Here is a 25,939-nt window from a genome sequence, read left to right on the forward strand (position 1 = left end):
TCCCCTCCCCTCCCCTCCCCTCCCCTCCCCTCCCCTCCCCTCCCCTTCGCACTGTCTAGGCAGGATGGCTTTAAGTGACCATATATCTACAAAATGACCTTCTTTGGCTCTTTCCTCTCTCTGCCAATGTGGTTAGATATCTCTGTCCAATAAATCTGCCCTGGGACCAGACATCTCTCAACTCAGCACCTAGTTGAGTTCCTGGCTGGTTGGAAGAGAGTTGAGCTTAAGGAGGACTGGAGGGCTCTTCTGTCTTAAGGAGGCAGTTTCTCCTTAGCTTCAGCTGCCTGTTACCAGGAGACAGTGTGGGCTCTGTGCTGCAAAACCTCCTGCTTCTCAAGAGACAAATTCTGTAAAATCTCCCCATTTTCAAATGTTAGAAGTTAACTCGTACCTTTTAAAAACCTGTGCATATGCAACGGTCCAGTCTTAGGAGGCAGGTTCAGTTTCCAAAGCCAGCAGCATCCTACACCTTGGGCTCAGTCACAGCATCCTTGTGAATGTTGTCAAATTAAGAATATTTGCTTCCTTCATGGTACTGGCATGCAGGAATTTAGAGGTTAGGGGCTGAGGTATTACAGAAAATGGCTGTGACCCATTGGGAAGTCTAAGGGATGAGATGTGACCCCTTATCCCAAGGGAAAGGTTGCTGCTGCAAGCTGCCTTTGGGGATTGGATTGGTTCTCTTCCCTCTCCAACCTGAATCCAGATACATATGGACGTGGGTTGGCATTTTTAAAAGTTTACCAAATATGCAGGTACATCTTTCTCTGTGCGTCCAGTTTGGTTTGGAATCTTGCCTATCCTCTGTGGCATCAGGGATCTCTATTATCTATTTTAATTTGTCTAACCCTAAAATCTATGTCTGTCACAGTTTTTGCTAATATCATTGGCATTGAGCACTTTGTTTTACTTTAAATCCTCAAAACCAGAAAGTGACAGAAATTTCTGGTTGAAAATTATCTTGAAGTGAAGGAAGGAAGGAGGAGGGGTGAATATTTACTGCACGTGTTCCATGTTCAGAGCACTTTAGGCCTGCATCTCGCCTCTTTCTGACAATTAGCTTTCAAGGTAATTTTATTTCTCCCCCGTTTTCCTAGAGAGGACGTGGGGGCTCCATGTGGTTGGATGTCTTAGCTGAGAACCAAGCGGCGGAGCAGAGATTTGTGCGCGGGGCAGAGGGCGTCTGATGCTTAGTGTCTCTATGCATTTGTGGATACGCATCGCAGATATTCAAACCCAACGCACGGACTCCTAGGTTTCCTGGGGGGTTGCCAGTGGCGTACACACAGACTCCAAAGCACCATTAAAATTTCCAAGAACAGTTTTAACAAGCGAGCAGCCTCGCTGGTTTTCCAAATTCAGCCTCCCTTGGAAATCCCTCCTGTAGTTATAAAATCCAGTGTCTCAGTTTTTACCACGGAGGTTGATTAGTTTTTTCCCTCCACGTGGAGGGTGAGTGACTTTTCCACAACCCAAACCCTCAGTATTAAACATTCTTACTGAATTTTCACCAAAACCCGATGGAGACATATCATCAATTTGAACACTGGGTCCCAGAGAGGCTAAATTGCCTAAGAGCACACAGCTTCCAGGAATGGAGAAGACAGCAGGGGCAGAATCCAAACTCAGGTTCATCTAGAATTTGTTTTTTTCTCAAAAGGAGAAAAAAGCCCCGTCACTGCTACATTTTGCTGTCCATTTTTCCATTCTTGAGGCTGCACGTCTAAATCTTTGATGGCGTAATGAAAATAGAAAGCATCTATTGTCTTTCTATCAGCCTAGATGAGTCGTTTTGTTTTTAAGTGATGGAAAAATGATTTGAAGAAACGCTTTTATGTTTTTCTTCCAGGGCATAAACAATTTTGGATTTCAGTATTTGAATGTTGCAACTAACATTGAAAGTTTTGTGGGGTTTTCTTCCCTCCTCCTTTTCCTTTTTCTCATAAAGCATGTGCATCTCTCTCGCTCTCCTCTCTCTTTCACACACACGCACACAGTCCTTGGGGCGAGAGGAGAAGAGCAGATCTTTGAAAAAAGGGAAATAGCAGAAAGAACAATACATCATCTAGTCATGCAATTTAGGAAAATAAAAAAGGAGACAGCAGCAGCCAGCCCGTTACGCTGACAGCGCCATCCAGCCGAGCAGCAGTTCTGCCGGTGCCGGAATCCTACTTACAGTAATGAATTTCAATGCCGCTCACCGGTCTAGGAGTGTTTGGGGGAGATAAAAGTGGAAATGTGTGCTCTGCCTCTGACCTGGTTTTCAGTTCTAGACAACTTCCTGGTGTGGTTGCAGAAAGTTTGACTTTCCAGATGCGAGCATGAGGGCTTCGTGCTCTGGCCTGTAGTTTTATTGCTGTCTGCTTTAAGGCAGATTTTTTTTTTTTTTTTTTTTTTTGAGGGGAGGAAGGGATGGCAGGGGTTTAACTTTCTTTTTAAGGCTTGCTGGAGTCTGCATGCTGATGAGCTACCAATTTGCATTTTGTGGGCTCCGCAGCCATCACCTGCCCACGGCACCACCATTACCCTACTTCTTGGGTCTCTGCTCTTCTATTTTCTACCTGCAGCCATTATTTTTTCTTTTCTTCTTTTTTTCCTTTCTTTTTTTTTTTTTTTGAGCTTAGGGAATTCTCTTGCTCTTGCTGACTTTTTGCTTCATTCAGGCAACACACCACCCACACCATCTGTCAGTTTCAGTCAGGGAGGTTGGATGTCAAAGTCACGGGCACACCCGCGATTTCATGAGGAATAACCGAGGGAGGGGTGGGCTGCACTTTCAAAGCTGGACCTCGGAGCCCTCATGATACCCCACCATCCAAACAACTGCTCGCCAGGCAGTTCTGAAAGCCAGACCTCTGAGTACAGTGTGCAATGAAGGAACAAAACACCGGGCTTGTTCTTAGCTCAAATGCTTCTAAGCTCTGTGACGTGGGGCAAATTGCTTACCTGGGCTGCTGCGAGGATTAGGTACCAGGATACACGTTCAGTGGCATCTGCCACGTAGCTGCAACAGCTCTGGGGTGGGACAGCCAACGCCCACAACTCAGCTCTACCACTGCATGCGCTGGGCACGCCACCAGCCTTGCTTGAACTTCTGATTCCTTCCAGGTAGACGGGGGCAACAGTAGGACCTACCTTGTCAGGCTGTGAGGATTAAGTGAGATAATAATGATAATAATGGCAATAAGTGCCGTTTGCTGATTGCTCACTCTGTCAGTATCTAAGTGCTCTATAAGGATTAACATAAATATTTATGGTGCAACAATGTATATATTGTAGTTATGTTCGTGCACAAAAATAAAACATGATATATTAAAAATTATTTGGTAACCATGTGTGCATAGAAAGAGACTTAGATGTATGCAATTGCATATAGCTTTCTACATAAACATAGCACGTAGTATATGTCATATAGATAAGGAATATATATAATTTTTTATATATATTTGAATTCATAAAATATATATGGATATATGTATAATACATTATAGTATGGATATAGAAATGATTTATAATTAAAAGGAAAAATGCAATACATGAGGCTAAGTGCTTTATGCTAGACTAAGTGCTTTGCATGTTTTAGTGCATCTCATTATCATAAGAACCCTATGATTAGATACTGTTATTATCCCCATTTTATAGATGAGGTAACTGACACACAGAGGTTAGGAGATGTTCTAAATGCCTCTTATGTACAGATTATAGACATTTATGTGCCTATAAATACACATAGATTAAGTATGTGTTTTGCAGTGTGCCTGGCTATGCATTTAAACGATGTTAGCTGCTATTATTACCATTATTATTTGTTTTATTCCCAATGCAAGCTACCACACTTGTTCTCTTTAGGAAATGACACTATTAGTTTGAAAAGAATGCTCAGTGTTTTCACCACAATACCACCTTGCTACCTGGAAAATATTTCCCTTTTGAGATAGTCTTGCCCAGAGAAGGGAATTTACTAACTATCTGTGGTCAGATTAACCTTTGTGGTCCAGGCCACAGAGGCACAGTTTTGCTGCCTCTTCAGTTTTCCAAAGGGTGATGAGTGCACAGCATATGCGGTAAGACTGGGCTCTCACAGGAGATGTTTCAAAACGGCCAAGGGGCCAACTATTTCTACAACCCCAAATTTACCTCCCCTAAGATTGCAAATGGCCGTGATGAGAAGCCCCGATAGTACTCACAAGCTGAAGGACTCTCTTTGTGCTGTGAACTAAGCTGGTCCTTGGTCCAATATCAAGCCTCAGGTTGAATCCTGAGCAATTGCACAATGAGAATTTCAGACCCCTCAGAAAATTCTGCACCTTGCGAATATCTATGCAAATCTCTCAGATATGTAAGATGTGTGTGATCCAGTATGAATAAAAAATTAGCTTTTGTAAGTTTTCCAACAAAAATGACTGTTTTATCTCTTCCCTTATGAAAATGTCACCCTCAGTCCTAGTTCTTGACTTTATTAGTGAAAAAATAATTACAGATTGTCATGAGAAAGGTTGAGAATACACTTCAATATATAGGTACATGCTTGTGTATATGCATACACGCAGCCCACACGCACACAGGCACATGCATGCAGACACACTTGTTGGCTCTGTCAACATTACAAGTGTCAGATCTGTAGGAAGAATAAAGCATGAACACAACCACAAAGTTCACGAGAAGATGGTATCTCCCACACGATGGTGGGTCCTAACCTCAGGAATCTAAAAGCAAGAGGGGTCCAGAAATCTTTCCACAAGCTCACTAGGTTCTAAGAGAGAGGAGGTCTGTGGAGCATTTGGAGGGACACTATCTCATCAGTGACATGCTTTTGCTTGTGTGTGCACACGTGAGTGCAGGCATGGGCGGGGGTGACTGCATGCACGAATGCTCTCTAGAACTACATTTACTTCAAAACTGACTGCTCCCCAGGAAGTAGAAACAGCTTTCAGATGACATCATAAATAATAAAGGCTGTCAGGGTGTTAAGTAGGAAATTCGGATTGAGATAGTGGTCCAAGCTTTTGAATTGTAAATCTGTAATATTTTATTTTATTTTTTTTACATGGAAATCGGTTTTCTATTTAATTAAAATATTTTAAGAAATGCTTTATAGGTGAAATGAGGTTATGGCTACCTCTCGGGAATTGTCCACAGAAAAATAAATAACAGCCTCTATTTATGCCCAAAGCATATGCATCACATATGGGCTTCCTTGGGGCTGATTTTCTCACCTCTGCCCACACTCCCGGTGGAGGACGGGAGTAGGATGACAAATATTTGCATCCACTGGTCGAGTCTTTTCAGAAACTGTTCACTTCTGCCATCATTTTAATTTTCTTTACGTCACATGCAATGTATATACATATCTCTATTTTAGATGGGTCTGCTTTTGGAGATCGTAATATAAACTATTGTTTTCTTTATCTGCAGTTATAGCCTCATATTTAGTGGGGAAGGAGTTCAATTACAACCAGTATTTTAGGAAACTCCTTCTCACCATCTGTGAGGATAAAGCTAGTGACTTCCTTCTTTTAATTAATGTATCTGTACCTTTTGTAAGGAGAGTCCTAGAAGCCCAAGTTTAACATTACTACCATCATCATCATCATCATCATTAGTAATGGAGTAAAATTTTTGCAAGAGGGCACAGACTTCAGGTTCAGACAGGTCTTCTTGTGGCACTTGCTTTGTACACTTGCTGGACATCACTTTGGGCAAATCATAGGACCTATCGGATCCCTCCTGTCTTCATTGATAAAATAAGGGTGATACTATCTTTAAGGATCAATTGACATAGGGCATTAAAAGTTGATTTTAACCTGCAGTCCTGTATAGGATGAGTTTTCAGAGAAGGGATGATTAAATATACTTGAAATGGTATGATTTTTGCTAGGAAGACAAGCTGCAGTGTGGAGAGGCGTGGGGGACAGTGGCACTCAAAGTAAAACTTCTCACGTGGAAGGTTCTCATTGGCTAGGTGAGAACATTCCATTGTGTTTAAGGATGCACTCCCTGGAATCCTAGCCTTGTCATCTGCTTGCTGTGTGGCCTTAGATGAATGTTGGCATGGATGTGGAGAGACAGGCACACTCCCACTGCTGGTGGGACTGCAAGCTAGTACAACCTCTGTGGAAAGTAATATGGAGATACCTCAAAGAGCTACAAGTAGAACTATCATTTGATCCAGCAGTACCCAGTAGTGGGATCACTACTGGGTATTTACCCAAAGGAAAAAAAGACATTCTATGAAAAAGACATCTTCATCCAAATGTTTATAGCAGCACAATTCACAATTGCAAAGATGTGGAAACAATTCAAGTGCCCATCAATCCATGAGTGGAGTAACAAAATGTGGTATAGGTATATCATGGAGTTCTACTCAACCATAAAAAAAAAAAAATTGGTGAACTACCTCTTGTATTATCGTGGATGGAGGTGGAGCCCATTCTTCTAAGTGAAGTATCATGAGAATGGAAAAACAAGCACCACATATACTCACCATTAAATTGGTACGAATTGATGAACACTTATATGCACATTTGGAAGTAACATTTATTGAGTGTCGGGCAGGGAGGAGGAGGGGATGAGTAAACTCACACCTAACGGGTATGGTGAGCTCTGTCTGGGGGATGGGTATGCTTGTAGCTCTGAGTTGGCCAGTGCAAAGGCAATATATGTAACCTAACGTTTGTATCCTCATAATATTATAAAATTTTTTAAAGATAAATTCTTTGTACTACAGTGCTTTGGCTTAACTTGCCCTGGGTCGCAGCCAGCATGTGACAGAATCAGGGTGTGTATTCAAAATATCTGCTTCCGGATCTCACATTTTTTCAACCTCTCTGTGTGTTACCAACTTGCTAGGAGTATTAAGATGAGTGAGTGAGATAGGATTAAGACATTCTTAAGTAACTAAATGGGGTAGATAGTTCAACCCTGATAAAATTCTTAAAGGAATAAATGAAAAAAGGAACAAGAGAACACAGTATTCCTGGTTCATAATAACGCAATGAATGTGAACAACTCTAGCACTTAGTGTTTTTTTTCATCTTCCTCATCCAAGGTCTCCCAAAAAGTTGTGTTAGTGTCTTGGTCATATATTCATTTGAAATGCACAGTTTCTTGTTGTTGTTGTTGCTTTGTTTTAAAGGAAAGATTGACATTTCCATGCTGGGGGGATAGCTAAGCTTAGTTCAGTTTCTTTCTTAAACATTCATGGTGAGTTCCACTGACTTCCTCAGAAAGATGAGCGAGGGAGAAGCCCTCTGAACCAGGAAACCGAGGCACCTGGAGCGCTGGTGGCCGGGGTAGTCTACTGCTCACATGGGCAGTGGTCACCCCCGCCCCCTGGTGGGCACAAACGCCGTCACATGTGCGGATGACGAATCTATCCCCTGAAGAAACTCACGGAAGCCAAAGAATTCAGAACACCAACTCACATGTACCTTTTCAGACTAAGCTTTTATTTTTTTGATATTACAAACCAGTTTTCTTTATTCACAAACCACTGTAAGTGATATAAACACTAATTTCTAAAGACAGATATACACATTTTCTGGGTTTGCAGATTGCGTGATGTGTGTGTTAAGAAGTCACTATATGCCACACATGATATTAATCTTTTTTTTTCCATAATAGCAATAGTTATTTAGATAAATGAAAACATTCCAAATAATTACTGTTTAAAAAAATCCAAAATGTTTGTTTACATTTCTGACATACATTTTAAAATGACTTATTGGCATCTTGGAGGAGTGCCTAGACAAAAGATTCTGCGACATCAGTTGGCACCCACTTGCTCTAAATGATTTTATTAAAACTACATACAGTCATGGGGGAAAGTACAGCTCATTGATTAAAATCAAAACCGCAAATGAATTTTACTTTAACCAACACAGTAAGAAGTCTATGTTTGTGATTCCAAACACAATGTAAATTCTGGATTTTGAACTCTGAGGCAATTGAGAGAAATCTATGTATTCTCCCTTAGCCGCCTGTTCCCACTCTCTTTCTCCCCTCCGGAGTGGGATGCCACAGCGTCTTAATATCGTATTTCCTGTAAGAACATCAACCAGGCACCCATTGTCACAGCATCGCTCTCCAGGTGGGGGAATGAGAATGTCTTGGTGAGGCCATAAAACACCCCCTTGCCCCTCCCCTCCCCCACCCACATAAGTTTGGTGAAAAGAACATTTTATGTCCTTCTGGCTTCTAAGCAGTTTCCCCCCCTTTTGTTTTGTTTTTTTTTTTTTTTTCTCTTTAAGAGAACGATAATCTGTCTTAGATATCGAAGCTACAGAAACTTTGTTGTCAAATCTCGTGAAACTTTATTGATGGTTTAATATCCAACTGATCTTACGGCATGCACATAGGATGACAAGAGAAAGCTGGATCACAAACACTTTTTTTTTTTTTTTTTTTTTTTTTCAGTTTTGTTTGGTTTTGTTTTAAAGCAGAGTTGTTACAGCGGATTGGCAGGTTCACAGCGGTGAGTTGATAACTTACTAAAGTGCAAGCCGCAGGGCCCGCACTGTACACAGGAGGATTTAACTATGGCAGCAAAGCTACTCGGGGACAGCTCGCTGCTGTGGTTTTTATTTAAATACAAAAACAGGAAGACCCGTGACAGATACCCCAACTTAGGTTAACTTGTAAACAGGACAACGTGGAAAGAGTCCAAACAGAAGTAATACAGACAAACTGCAATTTTTCGGTTGTGTCACTCTGGCCCTGCATCCAAGAACGGTGGTGGGGACTTTGTTCTTCAGAGATGACGAGGGTGGATCTACTTGTGTGGTTTTTTTTGTTTGTTTGTTTTTTTTTGCTTCCTTCTGACAAATGTCCTGGGCCTTGGAGACAAGACTATAGATAACTGGTTCGAGATAGTCCTTGGGCATGGGGGGAGGCGGAAGGGCAGGCTCTCACAGACTGAAAAATTGCAGATTGCTCACACAACGCAGTCATGTTTGAAAAAGTACCAAGCTGATGAAAATACCATGATTATCTCTACTCAATGATTGCAATACTTGTAAAATGCTTCTATAAATCCGAATATGATTATCATGTAATTCCATAAAAATTATACGTCTGTCTCTAACAGTTGTTCTACTTAGGCTAAAACTAAAGCTTCATAGACTGTTTCTAGAACTTAACAACTCCACTGCACAGATGTAAATTTTATACATTTTTTTTTTTAACTGGTACAAAGAATTTAAGTTTTTATTACTTTCTTTTTTTGGAAAAAAAGAAAAAAATAGAAACAGTGCTTTTTATCACCTTTTTATTAATGTTATTTTTTTTCCCTCCCATAATATAAAAGTCAGCAATGATATCAATAATTTATTATACTGGAAGAAATATAAAAAGAATGCTTGTTGATGGCCTAACTAGCAGGTTTCTTTTTGCCTAAATAACTAGCGGCTGGTTAAGAAGCTGAATACTGCCGGGTGGAATGGTTTAAAGGGTGGGTTTGCACAGCTTCGTTCGACTCAGTTGCACAAGTGCTACCAGAAGCACTCCCTTAACAAAATAACCTTTGGCTTGAACTGGCAATGAGTAACTTAGAACCATTGATACATGATTGTTGGTGCAGTGGGTCGTTTAGATTCTTCAGTTACTACATTTTTTTTTTCTTTCAGCCAAACCCCAATTCCAATCCCCTAAGCCCCTCCCAACCTCCCATTTCGCAAAACAAAATAATGCAGATGCAGGAAAAAAAAAATGACTACTATAGTCACTTACACTCTTCCCAAACAGCTGATACCCCCAGTAGCTTAATATTCAGCATATATAATTCATTTACATAATATAGCACTCTGGATATGGCCCTAAACCAGTTTTTGTTTTTTTTTTCCATATCTAGCATCTCTCTAGATCAACCACAAAAACTCCTACAGCCAGCAACCAAACTATGGAACCTTCAGAAATTAAAGACCCACAATATTAAAATACACAGAACAAAATATCTGAGGTATAAGATAAAAAATGTAATTTTTTCCTCTTTTTAATTTTTTTTTTTAGAGTTGCTAAAATGATGCACTACTGCATGTATTGCAATACTCAGGCCTCGGAAAGCTTCCTTTCTCCCCACATTGGAAGGTTTTTATGGTTTTGTCATTTAGTATGGAGCAAAACGGTTGTATCCCCCTCGGTATATACTAGCCTGCAATGAAGAAAGAACGAGACCCACATCATCAGCATGGCTCCTAGTCTTGGCATCAGTCAAAGGTGCAAAAGCATTCTGAAACAAAGCAATTTGAGGGGTGTGTTTTTTACATTTTCCTTTTGCAACATGTGGATCATCAAAAAGACTAATGTGAAAAATACACTCAAAACCAACCGAAATGGAGGCACCCCCTACCCATCCCAGGTCATTCTCGGAGAACTAAAGATAGGGCCAGTCCTGACCTTCCCCAATAGCTCCTTATAAAGCAACTCTCCATCAAACCTAATTCTGTTAAGCCAGTCCTCTTAGCTAAAAGGACTCTTGACACAAACTGGACAATGGAAGGATTTGCGCTGTCTCATTTTGTTTGTTTGTTTCTTGGATTGATTAATTAACCCTATGTTCCCTTGGGGAAAGCTCAATCTACACTGTAGGTTGGATTTAGAAGATTCACTGAATGTAGTAATTCAACTCTCCTTTCCAACACGTTCCTCAAACGGACGAGGTGTTGAAGCAGAGTTGCCGACCGCAAAGTCGGGATGAAAATTTAAATCTACATCTTAACTTGACTCGGCTCAGCAGTCTGTATGGAATCTGGTCTTGAGAGGGGAGTTGTACAGAGGAACTGCTTGACGTAATTAAGCTTGTGCAAAACGGTATGTTTCCAAATCGTCGTTGAATGTCTTATGACCAAGCTCCGGGGAATTGTCTGGCCATGGCTTTAAATGGCTATGAGGTGGTGGCACTTAACTATTTCCTTTTTTCTAAAAGTATTGGCGATTCCAATGAATGCCTAGGGGGATTTATTTGTAGGATAAAGACTGATATTCTTGATCCAAGCAGAAAACTGCATGCCAAAGCTCTGTAATGATTGCATATGCTTTTCACGTGATGGGCACGTCTTACTGTACTCAAGAGTTTTAGTGCATAGAAGTTTGAACAAGTACAGGCAAATTCACCCCACCCGGACCCCCCATTTTTGCCCTCCCCCCTCCCCTTCCCCAAACAAAAACCCAGACCCCCCCAAAAGAAAAACAAAAGACAACCCCCAAACCCAGCTGATTCTTTCTAATTTCTTATGTACTAGGTACACACACACAGTGTGCCCCTTGCTCTATTTTCTTTCCTGGGCGACTATGACTTTAAACATGAATTGTAATAGGGGAGGAGAGGCAGGCAGATTCTCAGCTGCCTGACAGCAGAGGCCTGGAAGTGTGCAGCTTAGCTCCTCTGAAGTCTGTGCTGGGGCTGGAGCCTTGGGGCTATGTGAATGAGCAGCGAGGGAGGGAAAAAAAAAAGAAAAAAAAAAGTTCTGCATTGACACTGCATTCTGTTAGTGATGGATTTAATTATCAAAATGACTAATTATTCCATTAAGGTAAGTGCTCCGCTAGGTGAGACTTGCAAAATTAGAAATATCATAACTTACATGCACTACATTGCCAAGAAATTAAGACATTTATCAAGTTTACTGGGAGGATTAATGTGGCATTTTAGCTGCTGTTAGCACAAGAGACAAATTCAATTAAGGGAAAGTGAGAGGACATCAACCGTCAACCCGTACTAAGGTCCCAGCTGGGGGAAGGGAAGGGAAGCAGGAAGAAGTGAGGACGAGGAGGAGCCAGTACTCACCATGGCACCAACGCCGTAGGTGGGGGCTGGAGCAAGTGCGTGGTGGTAGGGGTCGGCAGCATAAACTCGTCCGTAACTGAAAGGAAAACACAGGGGAAAGACTAATCCATAACATGCAATTATAAAGTAATGAGAATCATAAAATCCAAAATACCAAGACAGTGTGGAGGGGGCCCTATTCATCTTGGAATAAGCAACATGAGAAAATTGCATCTGTGCACGATGCATTTCTTTTTTGTGCCTGTAACGTCGCTGGTCGTATCTGTATGTTTAACATATATATACACACACACACACACACACACATACATATTCTCTCCCCGCCATAATGCTTTTTCTATACTGCTCACGTAGCTACCTCAGAGACTGAGATAGGCAAAGAGAAACAACTCGAAAGAGTGGTCTTAGGATGCCCAGCGCCCCCAGAGGATATGTTAATGCTCAACAGAGACTGGCTTTTTCTCCTGATTTAGCACTTCCAATCGGGAGACGATGGATCAGAAAGGGCGAAGGGAAGCTGTCTGTGCGGTTCGTGTCCAATGTCTTAGCACACGAAAGAGGAAGTGTATTTGAATGAAAACACCCTTGGACGGTCTGTGAGATCCCCCCCACCCACCCCACTCAAGAGTTAGAGCCTGATTTGCTTTGGGGCCTCTTACCCCAGAACTTTTTTTTTTTTTTTTGGAAGTAGTGTATTTTATTTATTTTGTCTTTCTGTGCCTGGTTTATTTCACTTAAAATAATGTCCTCCAGATCTATCCATGTATCTGCAAATGACAAAATTTCCTTCTTTTTCATGGCTCAATAATATTCCTTTGTGTACATACACCACATCATTTTTATCCATTCATCCCTCCTCCACCTATGGCCAGGTTCTGGAAAGGGAGGCGTTTGAGGAAAATATAGCTTAGTGACATTTACTCATCTTTGAGTTTTTCTATCTCTGCTATCCTCCTCCCTCTACTGCCATGGCTTCCAATGTAGGCTTTAGAGTAAAGAAGAGGTAGAAACCAGATGCACTGAGGTCTACTGAATCAGAAATTAGGGTTCAGAGGTCCAGTCGGTTCCTTAGGTTCATGGCTCTAGACAGAACTGAGCCTGGACTCTCTCGGAGCACTTGCATGTGTGTTCTACAGCAGCGTGTGCCTGTACTTTGACCCACCGGATATTTTCTGGGAGGTGGTTTGAACAGGGCTGTTTTGATACGGATCAGAGCTGAGAGGCAATCTTAGGTTAGGTTCTCTGGCAGCTGAGCTTGAATGGAGTTTCTTGTGCAGGTGATTTATTGAAGAGGCACTCTCAGGAGGGGATATGCGAGCAGGTCAGAGGGAGGAAAAGAAGATAGGCAAGGCCGTGGTCTGAGCGAGTTGCACACCAGAGTCAGTCCCGCCTGGCTCGTGAGCTTTCCTGAGGGGTGGGGGACGCGTCACTGAGTGGAAATGGGTCCCTTGGGCAGAGAGCAATTTTCAGGAGAAGGGAGCAGCTGTACTCCGTTCGCGACCAATGCTCACAGCAGCTGGGGGAGGAATGCACCAGCCACGCGGTGGGATCTGTGCGGCTTTGCAACAGCTCTTGACGCTGCCTTTTTGGGTTTTTAGTTTTTTAAAGAATGGAGGAACACAGTAGGAAGAAATGGTTTGTCTGTGCTGTCAATCTTACCTCCCATCCCTTACAGTCCAATTTGCATCTGCTTATCCCTTGCCTGCCCTGTCTTTTCCCCAATCTTGTCCCCCACCCCACCATCTTCTTTCGGTGGCTGGTAGATAAGCACGTATTCGATGGGTCTGCCTTGGTTGCTCATACCATGGAGCGTGGCAACGCGAGGGAAGCTGGGTGTAGGATGACCTTCTAAACTCAGGCTCCAAGTTATACCCCCAGTGGAATAAAACTAAATGAGGGTATCAAGCCTGCTTCCAAGGGGCACTGAGCTCAAATAATCTAGACGAGGCTTTGGGCATCAGCCCCGTGTTCTCCTAAACCTCAGAAGCAGTGATGTGAGTGGATGTTTCTCTTCTGAGGCAAATCTCTCAGTGAAACTGACGAATAGTCAGCCCCGAGGCAGAGGGTCTGTTGGGACAAGAATGATAATATGTTCGTGGAGGTTGCTCATGAGACCTGGGCCTCTGTTCAGGTTACTCATAGGGGTAAGGAAATGATATACAGCTCTGTCATTGGTTTAGAGAGAAACCCGTTAATAGGGTTATTGTTATTGCACTTTCATTTGGCAAAGGTGGTTACATGAATAGGACACAAACTGCAAAGGCAAACTGAAAATCTGGGAATTTATTAAGTGAGGCCGTGACATAGTGCTCCTTCACAATGAGTGTGAACAGGCAAATTCAGGACAATTTTTACTATGGCAATAATTTCCTTTTTGGGGGGAGACAACATCATGGTAGTCTGAAGGTATTGAATGAAAACATCACCCCCACCTCTTCCTACTGCATACTTAATTCGTACATCCTTATTGGGCTGTAACATTGGGCATCGTTTCAACCTTGGTGGAAAACCCAAGGTAACAATTTGGCAGCGTTCTCTTCCAAGGCAGAAGGAAAATACAGCAGCAATGAACTACTCTTCGCAAATGAGCAGGCTCCTTTTCTCCTCAGGGTGACCTCTACCTTCAGAATCCGATGGTTTTATTATGATTAATAAATTTCATTTCCACAGAGGAAAAGGGACCATGTCAGCTCAAACTGAAAGCAAGGAGGCTTCTTTTCAAATGCTAATTTCTAAACACGCCCTTGTGTGACACTACAATTTAGACACAAGGTCATTAGGGAAGATGGGGACTGGAGCACTACTTTTGCAGCAGAAATGGCAGGCACGCCAGCAAGCTGATGTCCTCCGAGTTGGCTGAGCACAGCCCAGAGGCAGAGCAGTGATTCCTTGGGACCTCAAGGGGAGTGATGGTTAACTGTCTGATGATGGCCATGCTAGGACCGGACCTGCCATGGGGTCATCTCCATCCCTGGCCAAGGTGGGGCAGCGTTTCAATCCGGTCACGATGCGCTCTATGTCCCCACAATCCCATCCATCAGCAATTTCGGCTGAAAGCTTACATGTGTCCACTTCAATCCATGCACACTGTAACCACCCTAATGAAAAGCCCCTAGTAGGTCATCCAAACCAACAGAGGAAATGAGATTGAAGGCTGATAAGTTTGACTCTTACCCCTTCAAACCAATAGTAATTTACATTTCTCAAATCTCTCGAGTCTATTTGCCCATCCATACATCCTTTCTCTGTATTCATCTAAATAGGATTAGACTTACCTAGATCTATATCACTTCCCTGATTAAAACCCTTCAAGAGTTTTCCCTTGACCCTGGAATACAATCCAAACTTGCAGGAGTTGCCTCAGCCCCTGTCTCAATCATCACCTTCCTCCCTGACAGTTCCTGCACGAACGTGCACATCCATTCTCTTCTTAGGGTCCCGGCACTTGCTCACCCTCCACCTGACCTGCCTCCTGTCATCCTTTGTTTCAGATCAAATGCCGCCTCTCCAGAGAGATGCCTACTTCTCTGACCACCTCCAACCCTTCAGGTAACGTGGAAAATCTTTAATAATTTTGTTTACTTGTCTCTCTGCCTGATTATTTACCTCTCCCCACTCCTGTAATGGGAGCTGCATCTGTTCTGTCTAGTGCAGGGGTAAAGGGAGGCACTCACACTCATCATCACCATCCCACCCCTAGAATCGATCAGTAGAAAGATTCTTTCAGGTCCACTTTCTCATGCGTCTGGGGTGGCTGCACCCAGATACATTCAAAATCCTGCAAAACACTCAGGAGAAAAGTTTCTGGGGACTCTGGAAGTACAGAGTGTGTCATCCCCTGAGAGCTCATCAAAACCCTTTAGGGTAAAACTAAACAAAGACAGGAAGAGGTAACTGCGTTGCTGGCTGGTTTGCCACAGCTTACAACCATCATGAGACCTCACCTTTTAGACCTTAGCGACAAGTTAAAACCAAAACATAAGCAGGGGCCCCAGGGAGAGCTGAGGGCTTGGAGTAAGGAGAGGCAGGTTTGATTCTGCCTTTACAATGTCCTTGCTCCTGGGAGTCAGGCAAATCACCCTCTCTGAGCCTCATTCACAAAATAGCATTGTTCTGTCTGAGCCTTCTCAAATCAGGTGCATGAAAGGAAACCAGATAAATTGTAAAGCCATCTACTGATATAGGAGATTATGATACACGCTTCTTACGTAGTATTCACAGACTAATCTCTCAATCCCGGCCAGACTTTTGGTCTGTAGAGGCAACTGAAAGATTCTATTCTAATATGATCACAGGGAGCTCTAGCAATCAAATTACAGATGCTTTCAGAGTCAAGATCTGTCTAATTTGTGAGTTACAGATGTAGTTGAAATTGCTATACTTGAACTTAAGGTTATGTTGCAGTAACATAAGTATGCAGCCTGCTGCATGGGAAATATGAACTCGTGTTTGTTAAAGTGCTTTGTCAACTCTACTGAGACATGTAAATATTACTTTTTAGTAACATCTTCTAAATCTAGTTGAAACAAGCAGGCTACTAATGAGATATAAGAGGTTCTTGTTGGTAGCCTATGCTAGGTTTTAACAGTCACATGATTTCAGTAAGAACAATGTAATTAATTAACTATATTTTACTCTCTATATTTCAATTAAGAGACTTTATGCCCCTGGGAACTTTTATTCTTCCATTAGCATTGCCTCCCATCCCAGGGATAGCTGGGGGCATCCCTGTGGGGCAGAGAGATGATTAAAATACGCTCACCCTTCAGATGAAGTTCACAAGGTGGCACAGATGTCCTTGACAGCCCAAATGCAGCCAGAAGGTACACAGATTTGTGCCCCTCCCAGCACAGAAAGGAACTGCAGAGTATGCATTCAAAATGGGATGTCTCACCAGAGGTCAGTGAGTGCTCCCCCTCACTGGGATAACAAACCCATTCAAGTCACACTCTTATCACATAATACAGCACTAGGGTACCAGAGGGGGGCCCAGTGGTTCTGTCTGCCGAGCCATGGTCCAGTCGGGGCTGTTGCTCTCACTTTCCTGCAGAGGATCAGCTGAGGTCTGGGCCTCAACAGGCCCCCTCTGTGGTCCCTGTGTCCACCTTGGTTGGGGCAGTCCCAGGTACCCAGTGAGACAGGAGACATCAGAAACTAACCTACACCCAGGAAGAAGTGATTCTTATCTTGCCAAGATCACGTTTTGAGGACCTTTCCACAGGATTTCTTAAGGAAAATCCTTTGGTTTGCATTGTTACTGGTTTAATTACTGATACGCTGTATTACTGGTGAGTTATTTCTTTCCCACTGTCCAGAGGAAATGCATCTAGAACACATGTTCCAGCATTTTCTCTGCTGGGGTAAAATTCTCTGCTCTGGCTATGACCTTGCTTCCTTCCCTGATCCACTGACAAATTAACCCATTTTGCTATTTTACAATCTGACAGGTGCCCTCAGCTTGTGGGATTGTATATGGGATCTCCCAGAAGATCTTTCAAATTCCTGGCTTGGGACACCTTAGTAGATTTCTGAAGTGAACGGTGAGTCTCTTACCTTCATGCAAATCCACATCTACCAGATGACACAAAATGTGCAGCGTGTAAAGTCTCCATTTTCAAATCCCAGAACCCCACAACTTTCAGGCTCTAAGGTCCGGGCCAATACTACGTGTACCAGTTTGAGAAGACAATGACCAAGATTTGGGAGGATTCCCAAGACGTCAGGCTACACATCCTGGTTTGCTGCACTAGGAAAGAAAAAAACCTTCCCGAATATATTAAGATGAGAACTACTTGGATCTATTGGAAAAGACTCGAGAGCAATGGTTTAGCTGGGGAATGCTCCTGCCCCCTTTCCCACGGAGGGTCAACTGAGTTCTGGGCCTCAGATCTCAGCTGATTGGTTAAACGCAGTGAATGTGTTCACTGCAGGAATACTCCTGTGTGACTACTGGAGCCGCCTCCTAGTTTTAATCTGGGCACTGACTTACACACCTGTTGGCCGTGGGGGTGACCAAGCCCTGGTCCTCTCAAAGGTTAGAGGAATGGCACTCGTCCCATAACTGTAAACACCTAGAAAACAGCTCCAAATACAGCAACATCTCCACAAGAGACACAAGTACCAAGAGAAGAAATTCTCCAAGATGAACAATCCGGCATCATCTCTACTTGGCTCTGAAATTTCTGCTCCCTTCCTTAGCTTGGCTTTAATGTGATTATCTTCAGAAATCACTTAGCACATTTTCCAGCCCCATGATTTGCTCCCCGCCAGGAGGAGGAGGGAAAGCATCTTCTGGGCTCTTTAGCTGCTACATGGGAAGATCCTGCCACACGTCTGAACTGTGCATACACAGGTGCACACCACAATCCAACTCCTATGGAATCCAGAAGGCAAAGACCTTTTACTCACGGCAAGCAGATGGCAACTTCCTTTCTGTGTCTTAAAACCTCTTCCTATTCTGAATCCCAACAGAGCAGATGGGAGGTAAGAACACCTTGCTTGATTCTGGATTCAGCAGAGCACAGTAGCATCCAGTCCCTGGGAGCTGAGAGGACACAGGAAGTCCTGCTTGGGGCCATGCAGTTCCTCTGCTCTGCAATGCCCCCCCTCTCATAAACGAGGTATAGCCACATTCTCTGTGAAGCAAAACCTATTTCATTTTGTGTCTACTACTGCTGTACCACACTCACTAAGAAGTTCCCATTGTGCTTTGAGATCACCATGACACCCCACCTACTGTGGAACCCACATAGGGGATGACATGGTGTTTATGTCCCTTCTGAGCCTGCAGATTGTCAGGGTCCCTCGCCAGACCTGGGAATCGCTATCTCAGGGCCAGGGGAAGAAGACGACACCATGGACTCCTCTAAAACTTGACAACCATTGTTCTATGCAATTCTGCCCTGATACAGCACTTTTCCACTCAGGCTAATTCAGACCTACCTAGATATCTTTAATTTCTACAAATAAACTGCTAAAGACATTTTAATTTTTATAGGCTATTGTCATTGCATGTACCACACTTGGAACTATGTTTTGTCCATAGCAAGCTCTCAATACATGGGATTGCTATTGGAACAAAGATCCTTTGGTTATAAGCTCCCTCAGCACTTCCCCTATTATAATACACATCACACTGGATGGGAAACAGACCAATTAACCACAAATCAATTTGCCGCATGACAACCTTGCTGAATAATCAGATCACCAGCACCCAGGGAAGACAATTAGATGAGACTCGCCAAAGGATCAATTAGAAGAATGGCCAATTTGGAAATTTCTTCTAAATAGTATCTCAAATGTTAATGCAGTTTTGTGTGCAGGTTGAGAAGGGGGGGTAGGGGACCCCCCCAAACTGGCTACATATTGCCTTTGATTATTAGTAAACTGCATAGCAGCCTGTCCCATGGGGGACAGTTTTGCCAGCTTTTGCAGATGGGTTCATTTGGCCAGACCCCCACCCTTACCCCACATGGCCCTGTCCAATATTCATCAGGAACTAGGAGTGTGTCCCCAGGCTGGCTTCTCTGGCCACCACTCTGAGTCCTGGCATGGTGCAGGGAGCAGGCTTTGCTGCTGGACAGAGGCCCAGCCTACACCTGCCCCCCTCCCCCCACACAAACCCATACTCCCTCTGGCGGGGGTGGGGGGAGGCTGGGAGCTTTCCACCTTGGATGTTGTGGCAATTTTCAGGGAATAGGTTAATTTTGTTAGTTGATTTTCAGCAAAAAAAGACATTTGGTGAATTGACTTAGCATACACTTCACCCGTTTACCCCTCTGGCTCCCTTAATGCAAAGCATGCTCCCTGACACCTGGCATCGGCTCCCTCCATCCCTGCACCTGAGCCAGTGCCCAGCACACAGGAGCACTAAACAGACACCTGCCACCTGAAGGGGACAAGTCAAGTTAAAGAAACCTCCAGTGGAATAACCATTACAGAACCATGCAGTGCTCCGCAGCCCCTCGAAATGCTAACAACCATGTCCTCCAACTCACAGGCACTAGAGTTCCAGAAGCAAGACCACACAGCTGGAGAAAGAATTCCTTCTGGAGGCAGAAAGTCAGTGTCCCAAGGTCAGGGAAATAGCAGCATGGCCCAGTGGAAGCAGCTTTCGTACCACATGGACTCCAGTGTGACTGTAGGGAAGTTACCAAACCTCTCTGGGCCCGAGCATACTTTTTCTTTTTTACTTTTTAAAACAGAGATGATAATACCTACCTCATTCAGCTGCTATAAATTATATATGCATATATATATATACACACACACACATATATATAATTTATCACACTTGCTAGCACATGGAATTTGCTCGATAAATGACAGCAACTTATTACACCTTGAGGAATTCCGCAAAGCCCATACAAGGGACAGCTGCCTCAGGGATAAAGGGCTTTCTTTGCACAGTCACTAGAAGCCCTGGCACGCCACGGAAATTACTGATAGACCCTTAGAGCAAGCGGGAGGGAGTGGGCATTTAACACAGCCTGGACCTCGCACATTTCTAATCTGCCAGCATATTCCGTTTGTTCCTCCATCAAATACAGCTCAAAGACAACCACGTCTCAGCAATCCCATAGCCATCTGCGGCTGTCCAGAGAGGCCATGGTCACCCCTCTCGGGACAGCTGCAAGAGCTTCCCAACTGGTGCCCTTTCTTTTGCTTTTGCAACGGTGCAGGCTGCTCTCCACAAAGCAGTCCAACTGATCATTTGAAAAAATAAGTCAAATCATACTCACCCTCCAACACAGTCCCATCACACTTACAATGCCAAATATTTCCCATGGCCTCCAAGTCTTAACTTGCTCTGACCCCTGGCTACCTCCCAGATATAATACTCACCTGTACTCCTGTGCTCTGGTCATACTGGATGGCCTACTCCTGGAAACCTCAAGCGTGCCTCAACCACAGGGCCTTTGCACTTGCTGCATGTTACTTGGCTCACGTCTTCACTTCATTCAGGTCCCTGATCAAATGTTACCTGCTCCTAGAGGCATTCTATAATCATCAAGTCCATTATAAAATAACATCACACCCTACTCTCTATCCCTTCCCTGCTTTTTGATTCATTACAGCTATCACGTAACTTCCGATGCAAGCATATTTTATACTTATTCATAAACAGGGTTTAGGATCTGGGGTCCACTAAAATGGAAGCCCTTTGATGGAGGGCTGCTCCTGACTTATTTAATGCTATGTCCCCAGGGCTTAGAATAGTTCCTGATACACAGCAGTGATTCTGCAGACATCAACCGACTGACATGAATTTCCAGCCGCCCATCAAAATAAGTAGCTCACTTTTCAACTTCCATTCTCATGCAAGACCCATCTTCTACCACTACTACAATCCCCAGCCCATCCTGGAAAAGTCCTAAGGAATCACAGAAGCAGGAAGGCCTCTAGTCTACAAAGAAGGAAAAATCATTTTCCCCCCTTTGCTATATCTTACAGAATCCAACTCATCAAAGGTTCTTAACGTTACAGAATGAGAAACTATTCAAGTACGCGAGCTGGATGTACCAGGTGGTGTTCTGTGGTTACAAGGCCAGACTCTAGTGATAGCCAAGAAAGCAAACGTCCCCCAGGAGCAACCAAAACAAAACAAAATAAAAACCAAACAACGAATACCACTGTTCAAGCAACTGAGCAAGAAAAATGTCCCTGTAAATACAGTCTCATAGACCACAAATGCTAATGAAAACCATTTATGCGGCTAGCAATAGCAGAATAGACATTTTGGCATCCTCTACAAAAAATCCCAAGTAAAAATCAGCACTTTTCCTTGGGGAACTGAAAGAAAAATCCTCAAGTGCTGCTGCTGCTACTGTTTAATGATTTTCATCTCACCATCTCCAGCCTAAGCCACAGACAAAACTCTGTCTGGCCGGCACATCCACTGTTGGCAGCATTGTGACGGTACTGTGTTTTTATAAGAATTTCAGATATAAAACCCATCAAGCCCCCAAACTGAGATTTTTATGCATCTCGTTGATTTCTTTCTCCACTTAAAAATACAGAACTTGCCTGTTGTCAAACCCCGATGTCCAGCAGATATCAGGATTCAATAGACCTGCCCTATAGAGTGTTGGTTTTTATAAAGCGAGAACTCCTGACAACTGTGCTGTTTAGAAGGTGGGCTGTTGGGTGCACTGGGTTTTTCCAGCATGTAGGAAACGATGCCCTAGAAGGCTTTCAGTGAAACCTGGAGTCACGACCTTTGTTGACCGAGCAGTTCTGATTTATCATTTTCTCTCTATGAGGAGGGGAGATTGGCTGGAAGATAATCTGACATTTGATTGATATGGGTGTCTCCTTTTTCATGCTTGATTCAAAATTCAGAGTTCAAATGGAACCTTATGAAGCATACAACATATTATTAATATGGCCATCAAAGGAACAGGGATATCTCTCTCAATTTGAAATGTGATCGATAGCAATTCATTAAGAATTTACTCAGCAGCCACTCTAAATTAGATAAGGTAGATGGAAACGCTTGCCATACTCATGCAAACTTTCGTTTTCTGTCGCTTCTTTTAGGAATAGTGTGTGTGGATCACCTGCTTACAAGGCAGGGTTTGTTAAGCCACGGAATGAAATCAATACCTATCAGGTTGTAACTTTTCCATGTGTGATCTATGATGCCGAAATATAACCTAAGACACACTGGGACAAGCACAGGGTTTAACGGGGAAGATAGAAGCTTGGGAATACCAGCATATCCACAAACGATGCCTTTTAACATTTTAAAATCAACATTCTTTCCCATCCGTACTCCCATCCCAAGCAGGCTCTCCCTTTTAGTTGCATGTGCCATTCTACTAAGGCTCTGAACACGTTAAATGACTCTTGAATCCCAGGAACATTCACCTGCCACTCCTAGCAATGCAATTAACCATCACTCTCCCCCTATTAGGCATTAGTGAAAGGTTAAGGATGTCGCCACCTCTCACAGTGAGAAGCAGAGATACTTGGATCTAAGGGTTGAGGAGGAGTGGAAACAGGGCATCATCAAAGGGGTTTTATAGAAATAGAGTGTGCCATTGCTTTAAAATGAGAGCATGCATACCTCTCGAACTCACCCGGTAAGACTTTAAACCCTTATAAATGCTGAGACTGACTATATACATAAAACTGACCCTGCCTTTTCGAAAAGAGAGGGCTGGGAGCACATTCCTACCTCTCTGTCCTCCCTTTCATTCTTTGTCACCAGACTCTAACAGGGTGTGAAGCATTGGCAAATAAGCCTTCCTTTACTGCTGCATTCGTAAAAGGTAGCAGAGGAGTGTCTGTTTGTGAGGTTCAGGTGAATGTGCGTGTTTTTGAAGGTCATGACATGCTCAACTACACAGAGATGAGCAGTAATGTCCTCCCTCATTGGCTGAAAGCAAAACATTGGCAAAATTTCCTGGTAAGTGCTTTGGTCCTAATTTAGGCTTAAAACCAAAAACAAAAAGGAAAAACAAAAGAAATCTGGTGTTAGTTAAGGCACTCACCTATCTTGGCATTTAACCAAGTAATCCCATGCTAACGAAAGTTCAAAGTTAACTGTTCTGAACCACATCAAAGCAAAAAGACAGGCATTATTTTGATGGACACATCATGCAACTATGCAATTTCCAATGTCCTGGTCTCAAAAACAAAAGACTTTGTCTAAGTGCTGCTACTTGAGTTCTGTTTTAAGAGAAAGGAAATAGAGGATCTTTAGCTAATAGAATGAAGATCCCCTTCTTAGGAGACAGAGATAATTATATTCCTTAATGCCTCTAGCTTTATAGATTCAGTCTTTGACAGCCTATTATATTCCATGAAGATCCCAAATAATTCACATATCAATTTCTGTGAACCCAGACATAATACGTCAGAAAACATGGAAGTCACACATCTGTGTACCTAATCTCCCTGTTTGGTATTTTACCATAAAAGCACTGATTATACCGTGAGAGTTTACTGTGGATTCATCCAACACAGTGTTACTTTTCTGGTCCATGTATTATTAAAACCAGAAATAAAACATCAAAGTTAGCAAAATGCCTAATGTCTTCTTATATGGCAGAGCCTGAAGGCTTCAGCTATACTCCACAGATATATGATCTTTTTTTTTTTTTTTCTTAACTAAACTTTCTAGAGTGACCAACTGCAGCATGTGAAGAAGAAGGAAAAAAAAAAAAAAGGGATATTGAGACTGGGATGGATGCATCAAGAAGTAGCAATGTTTGTTACCTGCAGAGGTGTTACAAGAAATTTCATCTGCTGCAACGAAGACGAACTGATTTCTGGAAGAGAAGATAAAATTCACAATACTGCTCGCTCAGGGGGAAATGTGCTCTCTGCCAATTGGCTTGATGTGTACAGATGAGGGGAGGGAAGGGGGCTGCGTTTGAACGGATGTTGCAAGGAAATGTGCGGATGTACCTTGGACTTAGAGAGTTTAGAAAGATCATGAAATAGGCATGCAGGGACCTCTTAAAGGAAATCATGGCGATGTCAGAGTATGGACCATGTACAAGCTGTTGCACCGAATATTAATACTAGGTGTTACCAAAACATCATGCCAGGATATGTTTCTAAAGCTAGAGCATTTCTAATTGCACTTATATGGATTTCTATGCTAAAAGGAGATTACATTTAAAAAAATTATAAACTATCAATAAATAAAAAGGGTATATGCTACAGCTAGCTAGGAAAATTATAAAATTCCAGACTTTATTATTATAATATCAAAATTTTTTCTAAAAGGAAAGAAAACCAAATGCTGTCATTTCAAAAAAGAATTTTATATGGTGCCGTGTTATGGATAATAATTTCCTCCTCAAACTAGGCTTGCTATATAAAGAAGGTAAGAGAACTCATCAATTGAAAAGAAAAAAAAAACCCCATCTTGCCAAATTATTTTTAATGATGCTGTATTAAAAAGAAAATATGAAGGGAAAATGCTATTTTACTTTGATTTAGTAAACCCAGAAAGATGATAAAACTCTCTTAAGATGTTTCCAGCTGTGACAGTTCCACCATGTAATGTGTTCTAATTCAGAGGTACTGTTTATTTCCCTAGAAATAAGAATGTCTGTGTCAGGCAGATTATAAAAACGGCCCAATGAGGTTAGCTAGGCTCTTAAATGCCTCAACAGCACCATTAGAGAGGCTTTGGTTTCTCATTTGTTAGATTTTACTGTGCATGTGGATCATCAAAACCAAGATAAATGCATTTTTTTTTTGGTCTTAGTGTGATTGGTTTTGTTGAAATGTTTCAATGCTTCAAAAAATAGTGATTGAGCATTTCTTAAAACATCTTAAGACAGTTTCACTGTTGCAAGAGATATACCCTGGCCATTTGAATATTCCCCTAGAATCTAACATTCACTTGAAAATTTTAGTCATTTCTACACCAATAAAATCTATGCAAAATTATACATGCTGTGAGAATAATATTTTTTAAAAATGTTTTTCTTCCACATAACAAAAGTCATGATTAAGTTCATGTATCACCTTTCTTAAAACAATGTGTTCCTGTCATTGGAGTTTTGCCCTCTTTCTGTTCTGAGGCAGACCTTTTGAACCCCATCAATATCTGGCTTCAGATTCCCTAGGTTTGAAGAGCAATAACATTAATATCCCTGGAACCAAAGGAGATATTTTGGTTGGATATTTGCTTTGACTTACTCACCTTTGCTGTACAAAAGGGGCGGTAAGACATGGGCACTCCTAGTTACAGGTGTGGTCTTCTCAGGTACGCCAAATAAGTACCTGGAAGGACCTCTATTTACATGGTGCCCACAAGAAGAACACTACTATGGCCAAGAATGGCCAGCTGGTTTACCCAAAGGGGTAAGCTCTTTGAAATAGGCGTTCACGTACCTACGAGGCAGAGCTTAACTCGTTAGGCTGCTCTGTCCAATTCATACTCCCTAACCCTAGAAGATATCGCTAGCTTGGGTTCCATTTCTGTCTTTTCCCTAAGGAACTGTCCAGTGTGCTAAACATGAGGAAAGTCATTTGTAAGTAACCAACACAGACATAAAATGGTGATTGAAAGAATAGGAAAACATTTTAAAATGCAACCTACAAGTATGATTATAAAGACATTAGTCCTGTTTTTTAAATTATTCCAGAATTTTATAATATAGAATGATGCCCCTGAAAATATGCTTTTTG

At 42.5% G+C, this 25,939-nt stretch overlaps 1 protein-coding gene and 1 long non-coding RNA gene across 37 annotated transcripts in view; one reads left to right on the plus strand and one right to left on the minus strand.

The window, feature by feature from the left end:
- LOC138394698 (uncharacterized) overlaps window positions 1–23,975 on the plus strand; it is a 32,955-nt gene extending 8,980 nt beyond the window's left edge. The window contains exons 2-4 of the long non-coding RNA XR_011235314.1: window positions 15,277–15,334; window positions 17,233–17,325; window positions 23,913–23,975. This is a non-coding gene — a long non-coding RNA (uncharacterized lncRNA). The remainder of the gene's footprint in view (window positions 1–15,276; window positions 15,335–17,232; window positions 17,326–23,912) is intronic.
- Window positions 7,431–25,939, minus strand: part of RBFOX1 (RNA binding fox-1 homolog 1) — a 1,926,172-nt gene continuing 1,907,663 nt past the window's right edge. For 16 of the 36 annotated variants that reach the window (XM_069486148.1, XM_069486159.1, XM_069486151.1 and 13 more), the window contains 2 exons: window positions 11,786–11,861; window positions 7,431–10,228 (listed from right to left, as the gene is read on the minus strand). In XM_069486148.1, the coding sequence (XP_069342249.1) occupies window positions 10,106–10,228; window positions 11,786–11,861 (199 nt within the window). In that variant the 3' untranslated portion in view covers window positions 7,431–10,105. Of the gene's footprint in view, window positions 10,229–11,121; window positions 11,416–11,785; window positions 11,862–24,007; window positions 24,061–25,939 lie in introns of those variants that run through there. The other 20 variants (XM_069486147.1, XM_069486173.1, XM_069486172.1 and 17 more) reach the window with 6 other exon arrangements.

Source organism: Eulemur rufifrons, chromosome 14 (genome assembly GCF_041146395.1).
Source record: "Eulemur rufifrons isolate Redbay chromosome 14, OSU_ERuf_1, whole genome shotgun sequence".
Classification (NCBI taxonomy): domain Eukaryota; kingdom Metazoa; phylum Chordata; class Mammalia; order Primates; family Lemuridae; genus Eulemur; species Eulemur rufifrons.